Raw genomic sequence first — 16,101 nt, forward strand, 5'->3', positions numbered from 1 at the left:
AGCAGCCCACCGGGACAGAGGAGCCGGGTGGCTCAGAGGGGATACTGGGAGATTGCCGGACCTGCTGGGCTTTGGGAGGTGGCTCTCGGGGAGGCACAGAGCAGCCAAGCCAACAGCCCCAAAGTTTCAGCTGGTTTTAATACTGTCAGAGATGCCCCAGAGCGGGGCCACTGCCATCCCACCTGGGCTCCCTTGGCGCACGCCAAAGTGAACCTGCTGCTGACCTGGCCCCACGGCTGCTTCACATCCCAGCAGGTGGGGGAAGCATCGCCACCAGTGCCGCTGCCGAGACACCCTGCCCATGCTCCTGCTTGCCGGTGCCAGGTCTCACTTGTCTCCTACTGCTAATCCCGAGGGCTCGAGCATTGCAAGAGGCTACCCTCCACCCCACAAAAAGCGAAAAAAATCAGGTTACAAAAAGAGTCATGGGACAGCTCTCTGCCTACTGCATTTGGGTGGTTTAACCACCACCTTTCCCATCTTTTCTCCGCGCTGTTGTGGCTACAAACCATCTCTCTCCCACTACCAGACCGCAGTGCCCTTGGTCACTGCTTGGCTCTGGGGACAAGGGACCTCCAGGCACCCCAAACTGCAGTAAGGTGGGGACGGCAGCAATGCTGAGACTTGGAGGACATTGGAGCCGGCAACCCGGGAAGGAGAATGGGCAGCACCTGCTGAAATGCCAGCCGCAGCGCCTGCCAGGAGCGCCCAGTGGGAAGAGCCACTGGCAACGGGGACCCGGTGCCTCTTGATAGGAGCCGTCTCATCACTCCCCTTGCACTATGCGGTGCTGACACCACAGGCAAGGAGACCCAGGGCCTGGCAAAACAGGCAGGGGACAACAGCCGCACAGGTTTTTCGGAGCCCCTTCTTGCAGCCGTGCAGGGAGCAGGAGGGACATCAGAGGCTGCAAGCCTGGGGTGCCTGCCCTAAGCCCCCCAAAACTGCTGAGCCCCAAGCTGCAGCGCAGGCAGGGGACTGCTGCTGGCTGCAGCCTCTCTGCTGGAAGCAGAAGCAAGAAGGGGGAGAAAATTTGTCTCCAGGCTTAGCTGGGAGGATGCAGCCAAGCCCTGGTTGCAGGATGCGGTCTCCCAGCAAAGCCCCATTTGGGGGATAGGGTCCCCAAACGAAGCCCCAGTTGCAGGAGAGGGTCCCCCAGCCAAGCCCCAGCTGCAGGAGGGGATCTCACCCTTAGCTAGCGGGGCAAAAGGGCAGGAGCCATCCCTACATCCCACCTGCAAGGACCCTGTAAAGTGCAGTGCTGCGGTCCCAGCACCAATGTGGGGCAGGGGAGCCCTCCTGGCTGCCTCCTGAGTTTCAGGACATGGAGAGGGGGGTGTGAGGTCAGAGCAGGAACGGGCAGGGGTGGGCAGGGCGCAGGCTGGGCGGCGGGGAAGAGCAGCCCCGTCCTTCCTTGCCGGGCGGCTACTCGTCACAGCCCAGCAGCTCCACGCGCAGGGTGATGCGGTTGTGCCAGGCCACGGGCAGGATGCGGACAAAGCGGGCATAGAAGGGCACGTCGAACACGTTCTTCTTATGTGAGTAGTTGTCACTGTTACCTTGGAAGATCTAAGAGGGGAAAGGTGGGTGTCAGCACCGCCAGGATCTCCCCACCACCATCCCATCCCATCCCACCCCACAGCGGCATCCCCAAGCCCTGGGAGGTCGCTGCCCACCTTGCCCTTCCCCACACACCTTGGTGCTGTTTGTCTGGCCATCCCGGTAGAGGGTCCAGGATGTGCCGTTGTCACTGTAGGCCACCTTGTAGGCTGCCACATATTGGATGTGCCCGAAGTCACGGGCTCCTTGTGTGATGATGCCCGTCACCTTCTTCTGGTCCCGGAGGTCAATCTGGCATGGAGACAAGGCTCGTCAAGGCTCCTCGCAGGAGCAGTGCTCCCACTCCAGAGCATCCTGCATGTCCTGGAGGCAGCTGGGACGTGCTGGCCCTCGGGGGTCAAGAATGGAGAAAACACCGCTTGACCCCACCTCAATGCCAGAGCGACTAATAAAACACTACTGTGAAATATTTGACCCTTTAACACTCGCATTATCCCTTGAAGCAACCCAAAGCAGGACACAAACCCCCACCATCTCAGCTCCCTTCCCCACTGCTGCCACCTCGACATTTTTTGCTGAAAAGGTCAATGTGGGAATGACAGCAAAAAATCTCAATTCAAAAAAAATAAAGGATTCCCGGAGGAAATGCATTTCCACTGGAAAGTGATTCTGGCTGAGAAAATATGCAGTTCAGCGCAGTCTGACATTTGGATTGTGAGATGGTTTCTATTCTCTTTACTCTGCCACACTGTGCTACTGCTGCTGGCAGGGTACAGGGTAAACCAGAAAATGAGCTGAGAGTCTCCTTAATTTAGTTTCTATTTTATGCTTGTCGAGGGCAGTACTAGCTATATGTATAAATGTATATGTGTATATATATGAGTATACATGCCAATCTATATACACGTACACAAACAGGGAGCCAGCAGTGCGACAGCTCAAGTCAGAGTGTCATCCCAACCCCATCAGCAGACATCTTGATAAGCTGGTTTATTTAGGGCCGTGAAGCAGCTGCTTTTAATCATTTCCCAAATAAAAAGCAGGACAAATATCTAAACTGCTTTGTCCTATTATGTCATGAAATCATGTGAAAAGTACAAAAACAGGGGAGGAAAGGAAACTGAGAAGGAAATTTCAAAACTACTTGTTCCCATTCCAGACTGGGAAGAGAAAAGCAAACCTGATTTTTTCCTGCAAAACAGAAACACGGTGTTCTGGGCAGCTGGAGGGTCATGGGACGGTCACCCCAGGCTGGGATGGCGCTTTCCCAAGGGGTGATGGAGAACTGGGGTGCTGTGGGCTCAGTGCACTCCACAAGAAGGTCTGCAGAGATGGCACCACCCTGTCCCTATGGGCGCTGATGTTTCTGACCCAGAGCTCCAGCATCGCTGATAAAACTGGTGGCTGCAGCCCTATCCTGACCTGCCCCCGCGATCCCAGCTCGGAGAGAGCACCGCCGGGCTGCGTGCCCCACAGCAAGGCTCCAGCCACACCGTCCCCGTAGCTCTGCCCGGCCTCTCTCGCCGTGCCCACCCTGCTTCCACCCACCCCAGCACAGAAGGTGGCCCCAGGCACAGGAGGTGGCCCCAGACACAGTCGGAGGAGCTGGGGAGGACAAATGAGGTTACAGAGGGAGGGCACCGAGACCCACCTGCAGCCACTCAGACTGGCCGTCGTGGAGTGCTGTCCAGGCGTTGGTTTTGCCCGTCTTGTCCAGGCGAGCGTAATGGGGGTGCCAGGTAAAGGCATCGATGCCCCAGGTCTTGAAGACACTGGAGGCTGTGATCTGCTGGTCGGAGATCAGGCGGGATTTCATGCCCAGAGGCTCCGAGCAACCTGCCGTGTTGAAATACACTGTAACACAACGGTTTATACAGGCAGTGAAAAGGAAAGAGTCCACGGCACTGCCGCAAGAAAAATCCCGCAGCCCCGGCAGGCACCATCCCCACGTTCCCACATCTCCACTGCCCGGAGTGGCAGGCAGGGCCAGGCAGGGAAACACTCAGCAGATGTGCAGGGTCGCAGCCAGCTTGCCTTTTCCCGGGATTTTTAGTTCCCAGCTATTCCCTGGCTTACAGTGCCTCCTGCTGCAGGGACACACAGACATCCCTGCGGCACAGCCCAGCCCTGGAATACAGACAGCTTCGGCAGGAGGCGGAGGAGGATGCTTTCACGGGTGAAGAGAGAAATGCAAAGACATCCCCAGCCGAAAGCACAGCTGGCACCACACCCACGCAGCAGCAGGACAGCACCCAAGCCCCCACGGCACCCCACTCACACCCTGGCACACGGGTCCCACTCGGCTGCCGGGAACATGCTGCAGAGCAGGAATGCAGGAGGCACAGGGAAAGGGCTCATGCTAATCACCCCTCAGGTTTCCCAGAGGACTTTGATCCTCCAGTGCTTTTCAAGCTCTCCGGAAGGAAAAGGAAGGAAAAGCAGCTGGTTTGCAGCTTAGGCAGGGAGGGGACATAATAAAAAGCCCTGGCTTGGGAAGGCGTTAGCAGCCTGAGAATGCAGCTTGAGCCTAGCTGAGCTGGTGGGATTAATGGCTTGTGCTCCCCAAAAGCACCCGTGGGTATTTCCAGGCATCATGTAGCCAGCGTGAGGAAAAACAAGCGCTGACAAATCCCCGGTCCCAGGGGATCAGAACCAGTACGAGGGGCAATGCTCTGCCCCATGTCACCCCCCCACCCTGCTGTCCCTGGGGAAGGGAGAGCCACCAACATTTACCGTTCATCTCGCAGCCAATAAGTTCAAAGCGCAGCGTGCAGGCGCGGCGGCACATCACAGGGTAGATGCGGATGAACTGGGCAGTGATGGGAGGGTTGAACATGTTGGTCTGCATGGTGCCATAGTCCATGTTCCCCTGGAAAACCTGCAATGGGGAGCAGGGCTGAGTGCCCCAGCTGTCCCGCAGCCTCGTGCATGAAATCCCTTGCCCAGCAGACAGACCCCAGCACTGCCAACGGCAAGACTGGGGGAAGCTGGGCTCTGCTTTTGTGCCCTGCAGCAGTGCATGACCTTGCAGCAGCCTCAAGACTCTCAACAGAGCTTTACAACACCCCGTGCTCCATCCTCGTCCCAAGGAGCCACACATGCAGCAAGACCGGCTCCCTCCCGCTATGGCAACATTCCTCAAATTGCGACAAGCAGAGAGGTGGCTCGCTTCTTTCTTTTTAATGCAATAAATAGTCAGGTCATGTTTTCATGCATTTTTTCCACCGCTGCAGAAACAAGAGAAACTTTTCTTTTTTTTAAAGCAAGGCAGAAACTCCCAGCCATTCCCTGGATGCTCAAAAAACAACCAGGAGACACTTGCCATAAAAAAACAGAGTGGAGAGTGCTGCAATCAATGAGTATTCCTGCTCTGAGAGTGAGACATGCTGTTGGCTCATGCTTGGTGCAGACACAGCACCGAGCCGTGTAAGCCGTTCACTACCACTTCCAGACCATGCCCAGTTCCCACAATGTATCAGTGATAAAGACGTTATCTGAATGACCTAAATAAGTCAGCGCTGCTTCTTTCGTTATGATTATGGTCAATTAAACAGAGCCAGAGAGCATTGCTTGGCACTGGAACCGCCTATGCCGTCTTGCTGCAAGGACAGTTCCCAACGTGGCTTTGACCTAGATCAAAAGCACTTTCCCAAACACGGGGACAGTTTGGGCTGCAGCTCACAGCCCCCTCAGCACCCGCAGCACTGCTGGGTGGGGGGAGCCAGCACGGCCCCCGCTTGGAGCATCGCAACCCACCTTGTCCGCGTCCTGCTTCTCGTCCTTGCAGAAGGTGAACTCCCGCCCATCCAGGCTGTAGGCAACTTTGTAGGCGCGGACGTACTCCTGATGGCCCACACGGCGAGCGCCTTGTGTGATGATCCCGCTCAGCCGCATCTTCCGCAGCAGGTTGGCCTGGGGGGAAGAGGAGAGCATGAGTACGGATGGGGTGCACAGCTCCTGTGCCCAGTGGCACTGCTGAGCCTGGGTGGGAGGGTGGGCTCACGCTCAGCATCAGGACCAGTAAAGGGGCTGCCCGGAGCACTGTGACTTCCTTGGGATGAAAGTCCTCCATCCCTCCAGCCTCGCATCTGGGGGTGGGCAGAGAAAGGGGGATTGCCATCCTAGGTCCCGATCTGCCCCCTCAGGGACCTTGCCTTCTCCAGGTATGTCACAGGATGCCCCTGGGTGGCACCTCACTGCAGCAGTTTAGCCCTGCCATTGCCACCAGAAGCAGAGAAATCCCACAAGAGCAGCCCAGCAAGACAAGCCATGGCTACTAGGGCTGCCCGCTACACCGGTGGTCCTGGTCCTGCCACTGGTACCTGGATCCAGGGATTCTTGTCGTAGTTGCTGGAGGTCCAGGCGTTGACGATGCCATTGTTGTTGAGGCGGGCGAGCTCCGGCCCCCAGCGCTGGAGGCCAAGGAAGCCATAGTAGACAGAGGATGCAGAGAGCTGGGCGTCAGAGATGGCTCCTCCTTCCATGCCCAGGAGAACGGCACAGCCTGGGGGCAGTGGGGACATCAGCACCAAAGAGAGATGGTGACCAGGGAGCAACACCAGGGGGTCATTTGCCTCTTGTCTGGGGACAGGGCAGGAGATGGAGACCAGCACTAGGATCTGCCTGTCCCTCAGGTGTTCCCCCCCTCTCCAGCCTTCAGCCAAAACCACACCATCCATCAGTCCCTCTCACAGCACGGAGGTCTGAAGGGGGAAAGGGCTGCTCTGGGGCCCCCCGAGAGAGGAGATGGCATTTTCCCAGGGATGCTCCCTCCATCAGGACCAGGCTTGCTGGCACCAAGGGCAGACGGCACACAGCCACCCACGGCTGCCCTCCAGATCCCCTAAACCAGCTGGTGAGATCTCTCCTGGGCATGCTGGTGATGAGGAACAGGGCAGTGGAGAACAGGGAGGGAAGGGATTTCTGTACAGTTGGTGCCAGGGACTTACGGACGTGGCAGGTCTTCCCCAGGAACGGAGAAGGACACTTGCAGGCGTAGTCACCATCTAGGTCTAGGCAGGTGCCTCCGTTTTTACAAGGCTGGGAATAGCACTCATTCTTGTCTAGAAGACAGAGTGGGGAGCTCAGGAGGTGACCCCAAAGCCAGTCCCGGGGAGGAGACGCCTCATTCAGTGCAGCAGTAAGAGGGGAGAGGCATCCCCTGAGCAAGGACCACGGCAACGTTCCTGCTGATATGGTGGCATGGGTTAAAGCTCTCACCCAAGGAGCCACCTAAGCCTTGTCCCCCCTGACTGCAGCCACACGGGTGCATTGGGACACAGCCACGGCAAGGATGGGAGCTTGTGTGGAGCAGGCTGAGCCTCCAGGCACCCCTTGTCCCATTACTTGAGGCACTGTGTTCCCTCCAGAAATGCAGAGCAAGGCTCAGATGCTGCCATGTCCCCGCGCCACAGTCCTTCCCTCCACCCTGCAAGGCCCAAACCAGCCCATGGCCCCCGACAGAGCCCAGTGCCTGGTGCAGCCACAGCTGCAAACACCCGCGGTTGTCCCCCCCACTGCTGCCTAGGGGGTCCCCAAGCCTTTAGCAGCAAAGCAGCCTCCCCCAACCCCCCCACCCCACTGTACTCACTGTTCTGGCAAAGCACCCCGTCATACCCCGTGGGGCACTTGCAGATGTAGTCGGTGAAGACGTCCCCCCGGTTTGGGACCAGATGGCACTCGCCGTTGTTGTGGCAAGGATTGGGGTGGCAGGGGCCTGGGGAAGGGGAAGAATGGCTGTAATATGGGCACAGGTGGAAAAGAAGAGCATCTAGCGCGCTGTCGCTCCCTGAAGACGACGCATTCCCCCCAAGTGATGGACGTCACTGCATCCCTGCTTGGATCTCCACTCTACGTGCCCATCAGCATGGCTGGACCCCAGGACCAGACCCCAGGGCCAGTGGTGCAGGGCCACGACGAGGGCACGCTGCCACGCTGCAAGGCTCCTGGCCTTCATGGAGCACCCATGAGGGGGTCAGCCCCTCACCTTTCTCCGTCTCATTGCAGTCAATCCCAATGTAGCCCTCGGGGCAGATGCAGAAGAAGGGGGTCTCATTAATCCCAGTCAGGCAGGTGCCCCCATTCTGACAGTGGTTCACGTCACAGAAGTCACCTAGAAGCAAAGCCACGTGTCACTGCAAGCCATCCCTAAGGAGGGCATCCACCAGAGCCCCGCGGATGCACACAGAGGCATCCCGGCTCGACAGCAGGAACTGCTCCTCTGTGGATGCCGCGGGGAGGGGAGCACCTGGCCGGGACCGGCTGCTGGATCCTGCACTGGACCACTGGCATTCAAGAGCGATGGTTGAGACCAGGAGCATGAGAGGGTGGCCAGGACCTGCCTTGCCCTGGCACATTAAAAAGGGGGTTTAACAGAGCCTGCAAGTCAAACTGAAGCCAGGGGAAACCCAGGTTTTTGGTGCATCAAATGTTTCTGCCGTTCAGCTGGGAAGTGGGGGTGGCGAGGCTGGGGCTCGCTCGGGCAGGAGCAGGACAGGATTGTTTATTCAAGGGAATGGAGCTGGTCCCATTGCTGGGCTTTGCTAATGAAAGTTAGTACTCTTAAGACCAAAAAAAAAAAAAATCATTGTAGGGGGAGCCCACATGCCTTGGTTCTCAGGTCCTGGAAACATGCAAGGAGGAAGCACAGAGTCCATCCCTGCACGATGCCTGCCAGACCCCCACCACTCTCCAAGCAGCTCCCACGAGGCAGCCCCAGCCCACAGGCAGGCTCCCCAGGGACCTAGTGAGGCTGCACCATCTTCCCTGCCTGTTCATCCACCTCCAGCATCTCCCATGGTATTGGGTTTACGTGGCGAGATGGTGGTGGCAGGGGGCTGCAAGGGTGGCTTCTGCAAGAAGACACCAGGAGCTGCCCCCATGTTGGAGAAAGCCAGTCCCAGCCAACTCCAAAACAGACCCACTGCTGCCCAAAGCTGAGCCCAACACTCATGTTGCCTCTGTGATAACGTAAGTAAGATAAGGTAAAAAATGCTGTGCAGCAGCTGTGGGAGAGGAGTGAGAAAAATGTGAGAGAAACAGCCCTGCAGACACCCTGGGCAGAGAATAAGGAGCGGGAGGAGGTGCTCCGGGAGCCAAAGCAGAGATTCCCTGGCAGCCCATGGTGAATACCACAGAGAAGCAGGTTGTACCCCTGCAAACCCTGGAGGACCACACCAGAGCAGATATCCATGCTGCAGCCCATGGAGGACTCCACACCAGAGCAGTCTGTTCCTGATGGGCTGTACCCCATGGAAAGGACCCACACTGGAGCTTTTTCATCTTCTTTTCTCCCCCATCCTGCTGAGGAGGGGGAGTGACGGAGCAGCTGGGTGGGCACCTGGCAACCAGCTGAGGTCAACCCACCATACCCATCAACCTTCTGCTGCCCATTGCAGTGCTGAATCAGATTGCAAGAGCCAGGCTGAAATTCTTCCCACACTCAATTTATTCTGCCCCAAGAGCTGCAAGATGGCAACACTCTCCATAACCCTAGACCAGATTCCCACAGATCTGGCTGAAAGCCTCAATAACTCCTCGCCAAGCACTGGGACAGCACATCCCTTGATGCCAGGCTCTTCTCTGCCACACTGCAGGAGTCTGAGCAAGGGCTCAACTCAGGTGGAGACCCAGGAATAACCCCCCACTACCTGCATGCCCTGGAGACAGTGGAATTTAATGAGCTGTGGGCTCGCTGCCTGGACCCACACCAAACAGCACGGCTCTCATTAGCCTAAGCTACTACTCAGAGAGCTCCTACTCATTAGTCTTTTAATAGCAGGGCTCCTTTGAGTTAATCCTACTCTTCCTGACACTACACATCTGTAGAGTACACACTGGTGGCAGACAGGCCAGCGTTATGTGAAGGTTTCCGAAAAGATGCTGTAGCTCCCTTAGCCCAGCCTCAGGAGGCAGAAAAACTTGGGCACCAGTTCAAGTTGCTGCCTGCGTTGCCCAGCCTGTTCTGCATGACCTCATGCTCTATCAATGTGCTGCCATGAGCTACAGCATGGGAGGAGAGAGCTCGTGCTGATACGTGGGGACGCCTTTGCCCCACACCCCTCCGCAGGTCTCGGACACATCCAGCTGCCCCATCCCAAGGATCTCTCCCAGCAGCCGGCCAAGGCCCTGTGGACAGAGCTGCTTCTGTTCAGCAGCAGGAGCCGGCTGCTTCCCCAGGCACGGAGCACCAACGAACGTGTGCTTCCCAGCATCCGCGCTGCCTCCAACGCAGGAGTTTCTGGGGTGGGACACAGCAGCAAAGGAGCAAGGGCTCCTCCGAGGATCAGGACAGGAGGGGTCCCAGTTTTATACTTTAATATACAGCCAAGTAATGGAACTCCCTTTTATCCCCTCCCAGGAACAATCCCTTACGTGGTGGGTCCCGCTAGCCAGCCCCCTGCCTAGCAGCGAGGCACACGGGTCACATTTTCCACTGTGGCAAGTAGTTTTGGATGCTCCTATTTTTCGGCTGTATCAGGCCTGGTTTTGGAGCAGTTCAGCATCTCCATCCTCCCCACATACATTTTTCTCCGGTCAGGGACAGAGCTGTCACGGGCTGGACAGTCAGGAACCAAGGCAACAAAGATCAGCCACCGCTTTTGGAAATGTTTGCTTATATGAACCCACAGGCTGGCTGGAAGACAAAAATAACATCCTCCAAAAATTGGGACGGCTCATCCCAGCGGGGCTGGGGGAGGTCAGGTCAAGCCTGTCTCGCGAGGGCTAAATGGGCACCTCTGCCCGGGGAAAGCAAGCACAAACGGGGCCTTCCTCACAGCACACCTTCCTGCTGCCCTTCGTCCCCAGGCCCCAGATCCTGCGCTTGGGCTTTGCTCCCCTTTTCCCTGGTCTCCCCCATCCCTTTTAGAGTCAACCACCCAGGCACGACCCACAGGGTCATGGTGGAGCTGCTTCTCCCCGGGATTCCCCTGGCCAGGCCCGCCAAGCGCGCTGTGCCAGCCCGTCCCAGGGAAGCTGTTTACATTGCAGGCACGGTTATCTAAGCCTGAAAGCATGGGCCAGCCCGGCGGAGCTATTCCCGGCTCGGGAGCAAGGACGGGACCTGAGCTCCTCTGCTCCTGCAGCGGCAGCCCTGGGGGCTGCGCACCCTCTCACTCGCCACCCCTGCACCCCGCAGCCCGCAGCCCGGACCCTCGCACCCTGCACCCCAGATCCTCTCGCTCTGCACCCCGCACCCCGGATCCCCTGCACCCTGGGCTCCCGTGCACCCCGGATCCCCTGCACACCGGAGCCCTGCACCCTCCTCGATCCCCGGCGCTCTGGATCCCTTGCACTCCGGATCCCCAGCACCCCGGACAGCCCTGCACCCTCCTCGATCCCCGGCGCTCTGGATCCCTTGCACTCCGGATCCCCAGCACCCCGGATCCCCTGCACTCCGGATCCCCAGCACCCCGGGCCCCCTGGCACCCCGGATCCCCTTCATCCCGGATCCCCGTAACCCGGGGCTTCCCTGGCACCCGTGATCCCCGGCTCCCCGGCACCCCTGATCCCCTGCACCCCGGCCCCCTGGTACACCGGCACCCCTGGCACTCACCGGCCACGAACAGCAGCAGCGAGAGCCCCACCGCCAGGCAGAGCAGGCCCCCCCACAGCCTCGCCATCCTCATGCTGCGTCCCGAGCCGTGCCGCGGAGCCGTGCCGCGGAACCGCGCCGAGCCGAGCCGCGCCGAGCCGCACCGCTCCGCACCGCTCCGCACCGCTCCGCCGCGGGGCTCGGGGCGGGGAGTGACTCAGCCCGCCCCGGCGCGGCCCCACGTGCTCCGCCGCCCGCCCCCGGGGCGGGGACCGGGCCCGCCGCGCCGGGCAGGGGGTGACCCGCGGGTCGCCCCTCCTCTCCCCCCCCTTCCCCGGAGATCCCCCGCCGGGGAGCGGGAGGGGGCTGCGGGCCGGGGAGGCGGGGGGTGCGGGCAGCAAGAGGGGTGCAGGCGGCAGGGAGGGGGGTGCAGGCAGCAAGGGGAGCACCCCGGCCAGCCGGGGTGCGGGGTGCAGGCAGGCGGCGGGAGGGCGAGCGGCAGGCTTGGGAGACTGGCCTCGTAGCCAAAGGGGCTTAATTAGCGGCCCCGAAGCGAGCGCCACCACGGCCCACTGATGATGTTCCGGGTGCCGGGGGTGCGCCGGCTCGCCCCACGCCAGACTTTTGCCCTCGGGTGCCCGCCCGCTGGGGACTTCCCGAGCCTGGCGGTGCCCATGGCTCCCGGCCCTGGCTGGCAGGCAGAGGAGTGCAGGGCTGGAGCGGGATGCACTGGGGGCTGCCAGCACTTGGCAGGAGGAAGAGCTGTTTTGCAGCACAAACCCCACTTTTTTCTCCCAGGGTGGAGTGAAAGGTGGAGAGGGCTTCCCCTCCACCGGGACAGGGCATGCATGAGTGCCCTCCACCACCCTTGGCACCCAGCATGCCAGCAGCACAGGGTTTTCACAAGCTCCTCCTAACCAGCATCAAGGAAAACTGCTTGCAGCCAGGTCAGGTGTGCGTGGTAAAGGGATTGGGGGGGTCAACAGCTCTCTGCCCAAAGCACCATGGCATAGGTCTGTTGGTTCAGCCACAAACAAGCTCCTCTTTGAGCTGTGCCTGGCCGCCAAGGGCTGGAAAAGCCCAGCCGTGCTCTCGAGAGGAGCTGGTGCCATGTGGGGAGCTCTGCCCTGGAAGGCAGAAACCATTGGGCTAAAGCATATTCAGCTAAATTCATATTCAGCAGCAAACGCTTTGGAAAAGAGAACTGCACAGTATAGGAATGCTGGATCATTTGACCCCGCACTGGAAATCTACTCCAAGCCTTCCTCCTAAACATCAAGCTGATTTTATCTCTTCTTGCAAAACCCTCCATTTCAGCACTAACTAACCCACTTCAAATACTTTGGCTCTTCATATTTACATGTTGACTCTGCTGGAGTGTTGCTACATTTCTGGCTTTGGCAATGCGGCCACCTCAGCCAGCAGCAAGCCAGGCAGCCCAGCTGCGTGCTGTGCACTTTGACCAGTGTTTCCACCTCCTTTTCCACCTCCACTCCAGTGTCCAGCTAATGCTCTTCTCGGATGCAGTCAACCAGTGCCCATGAGATCACCCAGACTGGGAGCGAAACCCCAGGGACAGACCCGCTGGCAGGTCCAGCTGTCCCGGTGTGCCGGCAATTTGGCTGTTGGTAGCGTTGCCGGAGCACCAGGGCGTGAGGAACACAGGAAGCTGGACACATATTTCCACCCAGACCCACCACGCTCACTGGTGGTGTTTCCTTCAATTAATAGTGATACAAAGGAAACTCCAGGCAGAATTTAACTAACTCCAGCGTAGGGAGAAACAGCGGCTGGAAAGGAGGGAGACACAGTACTTGCTTTCGAATAACCCTTCAACCTCAAGCTAATTACTGCTGTGGTGTTCAGAGGAAAACAAGGCCAGGAGCAGGAAGAGCACAGGGCAAGATTCCCAGGCCTGTGCACAAGCAACTAGGACAAGGGTGTTTGTTCAGCCTCTTGAGGGGCTACTGCCTGGATCAGTCTCAGAGAGGATGCAAGACCCAGAGGGAGCTGCAGAAAAATCATCAGCCTCTCTAAAAACAGAAAGCAAAATGTTTTCCTTCTGTCCCCAGGGGCATGAATGCCGATGTCCCGAGGAACATGCATGGGAAAGGACATTAAAAAGCGAGCAGTGGAGGCCAGGCGGAGCTATTCTCTCCATAGGGACAGCGCTTCCTGGAGGCACCGGTGGCTCTTTGAATGGACACCTGCGATGGAGCAGGGGATCCCAATGAGAAATCGGGGTTGGGAAGAGCCCCGCTGTCCTAGCTGGAAGAGGGAAGCTCTGGCTATGAGAGACAGAGAAGGGAGAGAAGCAACCTGTCAAGGACAGGGAAGCAGCCAGGAATGGAGACAGCCCCCACAGGCGAACACCACACCCCCGGTTCATATAGCCGCCAAGTTTTCGCAAGGGATGGCTCTACTTGAAAGAGTTGGGTAGGTCGAAGGTCAGGCATAATTTCACTCCCTTCTGCAAGGACTACTTAGGCCTTGTTATAGCAGGATTTACTACTGGTTTGGTTTCTTCTGCATGGAGATCTGCCAGGCTTTGCTGTGCCGTAACCCTTTCTGAGCTGTGCAGATAGCCGATATCCTGGTTCCCGTAGCTGGGCTAATAAAGAGGAAAATAGGTAATGGGGCTGTATGTTTCTCTGACGCAATCCTCTGTATTTCCAGGCTTATACAAAGGTGTTTTCCTGTGAATAAGGGAGGCAAACAATACACAGCCTGCCCCTTGCTCAAGCATAAAGCCCTCTTTCTCCATAAAACTGGCCGGGGTGCATCTCACGGCCGATGAGTTTGCAGTGATGGCTCAAGTATCACCAGGATTTCATGTTCCTTCTCTCCACTCCCTCTCAGGCACACACCTCTGACCCACGGGACCTCCCCCCCCCCCCCCCCCCGCCAGCAATGTCACTCCCCCACTCCCAGCAAAGTTCCAATTTAGCATGAATCTTTTTTTGGGTGGCAGCCCCTATTGTTTCAGCTATCTGTTGTATAAAGGAGTTCACTGGCTTCGGTTTATCTCAAAATAAAGGCAGCCGTTACACCCCAGAGGGATTCCCCACCCGAAACATTCCCACAACTCTCCCTGCAACATGGTTTTCCTCCCTCGCCCCAGCGTGCAGGGCCCAAAAACAGCCAGCCCCATCCCTTGCAGGCACAGCTCTTTCCTAGAGCCACAGGTTGTGGTTCAGGCCACAGCACAGGTCCTGGGAAGGTTTCCTGCCCCGTGGGATCAAGCCTCCCATCCTGCCACACGTGTCAGCCACTCCGAGTGGGAAGGAGAAGCGATCCATGGCACTGTCGCAGAGGGTTAAGACCCAGTCTGCTCCCAATCCTTCTAACAGGATAACCAAGTGCTCAGTGCCAGCATCTCTAACCTTCTGCAGCCCCAGCCAGCGTCACTGCCTGCTGGCATGCCAATGCATGGTTTCTAACGGCTGCAGAATACGTCCACTGGCTGGGACAATCCTTGCATGTAGCTGGACTTCTCCGTTTATTTTCTAGAGAAAAAAAGCTTTCCACACTCTCTGCCCTTTCCACCAAAAGGGCAACAGTTTCTTTAAAATCAGGCTTTACGTTTAGGGATGCTAATGTCTAGGTACGAGGAACTTCAGGACTATCTGAAGAAACCTAGATACTGAATATCCTCAGGGCATGGAAAGCTCAGTACGCCCACCAAGTGCCCTTCAGGGTACATAAAACTTTGTGATTTAAAAGGAAGAAGGCAAAGGGCAGCACGGTCTCCCAGTTTTGCTCCATTCCCGCTGCTGATTGCATCAGAGCTCAGATGAGATCCTAGCCCGTTTAACTTCAAGTCCTTTGCTCTAACCTCAATAAACAAGATTATATCCATCTTAGAGCTGGTGTCTGTGTAAGGTACTTAATATAAGCACCTTTATATAATACCCCTTCTCTGAATTGGAGTGCTTTGCAGACTTTAAGGATTTATCCATGCATATCTCCAACAGAAAAGGTGTTGCCTTCATCTTCATTTGACAGATGGGAAACCAAGGGCTGGAGGAACTTGAGGGAAGGACGTGTCTCTCTTAATTTTGTCCATCTAAAAGGTAGGCACGCGGGCTTCGCCTCTTACACACACCTCCTCAATAGCTAGTGGTAACAGCAGCATTTCCAACAGTCATTCGTATCTGCTGTAGGAGGAATCACACTGGGAAATAGCTGTCTCCCTGCTGACGATGGATCAGCACCGACCACTGGCCAGGACTAAAGCCCTGCGTGGTCGTGGTGGTTCCCTGCAGCGCCCAGCTCAGAGGACTGCCCAGGATAGATGGAGCAGAGCCCGCATCCCAGACTCGCCTTGCCCGTCTCTAGCCTGTTGGTTGAAAGCACCCATACGGTAACACTGACACTCCATGGTACGCAGTAACGCACAATCGAAACCACTCATGGATTAGCAGTGGCGAGCGGCCTGCCTGTGCCTGAGCACTGAGCAGATGTTGCAGGCAGATAAGCCATGGCTCTTTTGTTCTTTTTCAGGAAGCTCTTGGCAAGCTCCCAAGTTGACACAAAGCACTAAATTGTGTACTTGATAACTTTATCATTGAGGTTCCTCTGATAACCCAGGTTTCTGTGGCAAGGGACAGATCCTTGTCCTGTTATCACACTCACAAGACCCCTCCCTTACTCAAGCCATCAATCTGGTGCATGTGCTTCTGGCATATGTTTGATGGAAGGTCCTCAAAGACTTGTAGGGCTCAAGGCAAGCTCGCAGCCTGATTAAACATCAGAGCCCTGATGGTGCTAATGCTATATGAATATGTAACAACACTAATGAACTCTAAGGAGCTGGGCCACGGTGTTTGCAAGGAGCTCAGAACCTGTCTTACTGGCTGGTGAAGAAGAGGCAGTTTGCTCGTTACAGCACACTCCCCTCCCGCCCATCCATGCTGGGGAGAGGCTCTGCCCAGGCGGAGGCCTTATTAATTTGTTAAGTTACCTTTTGATCTCTGTATCTCAGAGCATAATGAGAAGGTTTGAAC

General features: G+C 57.3%; 1 protein-coding gene across 2 annotated transcripts; it reads right to left on the bottom strand.

The window, feature by feature from the left end:
• Positions 1-120: 120 nt before the first annotated feature.
• On the bottom strand, positions 121-11,272 carry MFGE8 (milk fat globule EGF and factor V/VIII domain containing). 2 transcript variants are annotated; one of them, XM_052807886.1, is made up of 10 exons: positions 11,117-11,272; positions 7,547-7,672; positions 7,151-7,276; positions 6,510-6,623; positions 5,883-6,064; positions 5,317-5,472; positions 4,294-4,438; positions 3,212-3,396; positions 1,696-1,851; positions 121-1,569 (listed from the first exon to the last, which is right to left on the bottom strand). In XM_052807886.1, exons 1-10 carry the CDS (start codon positions 11,187-11,189, stop codon positions 1,426-1,428), a joined length of 1,407 nt encoding a protein of 468 aa, XP_052663846.1. In that variant the 5' UTR covers positions 11,190-11,272; the 3' UTR covers positions 121-1,425. The 2 variants fall into 2 exon arrangements, with proteins under 2 accessions (XP_052663846.1, XP_052663845.1); XM_052807885.1 differs by having other exon boundaries at positions 3,212-3,414.
• Positions 11,273-16,101: the final 4,829 nt, after the last annotated feature.

Source organism: Harpia harpyja, chromosome 14 (assembly GCF_026419915.1).
Source record: "Harpia harpyja isolate bHarHar1 chromosome 14, bHarHar1 primary haplotype, whole genome shotgun sequence".
Lineage (NCBI taxonomy): Eukaryota > Metazoa > Chordata > Aves > Accipitriformes > Accipitridae > Harpia > Harpia harpyja.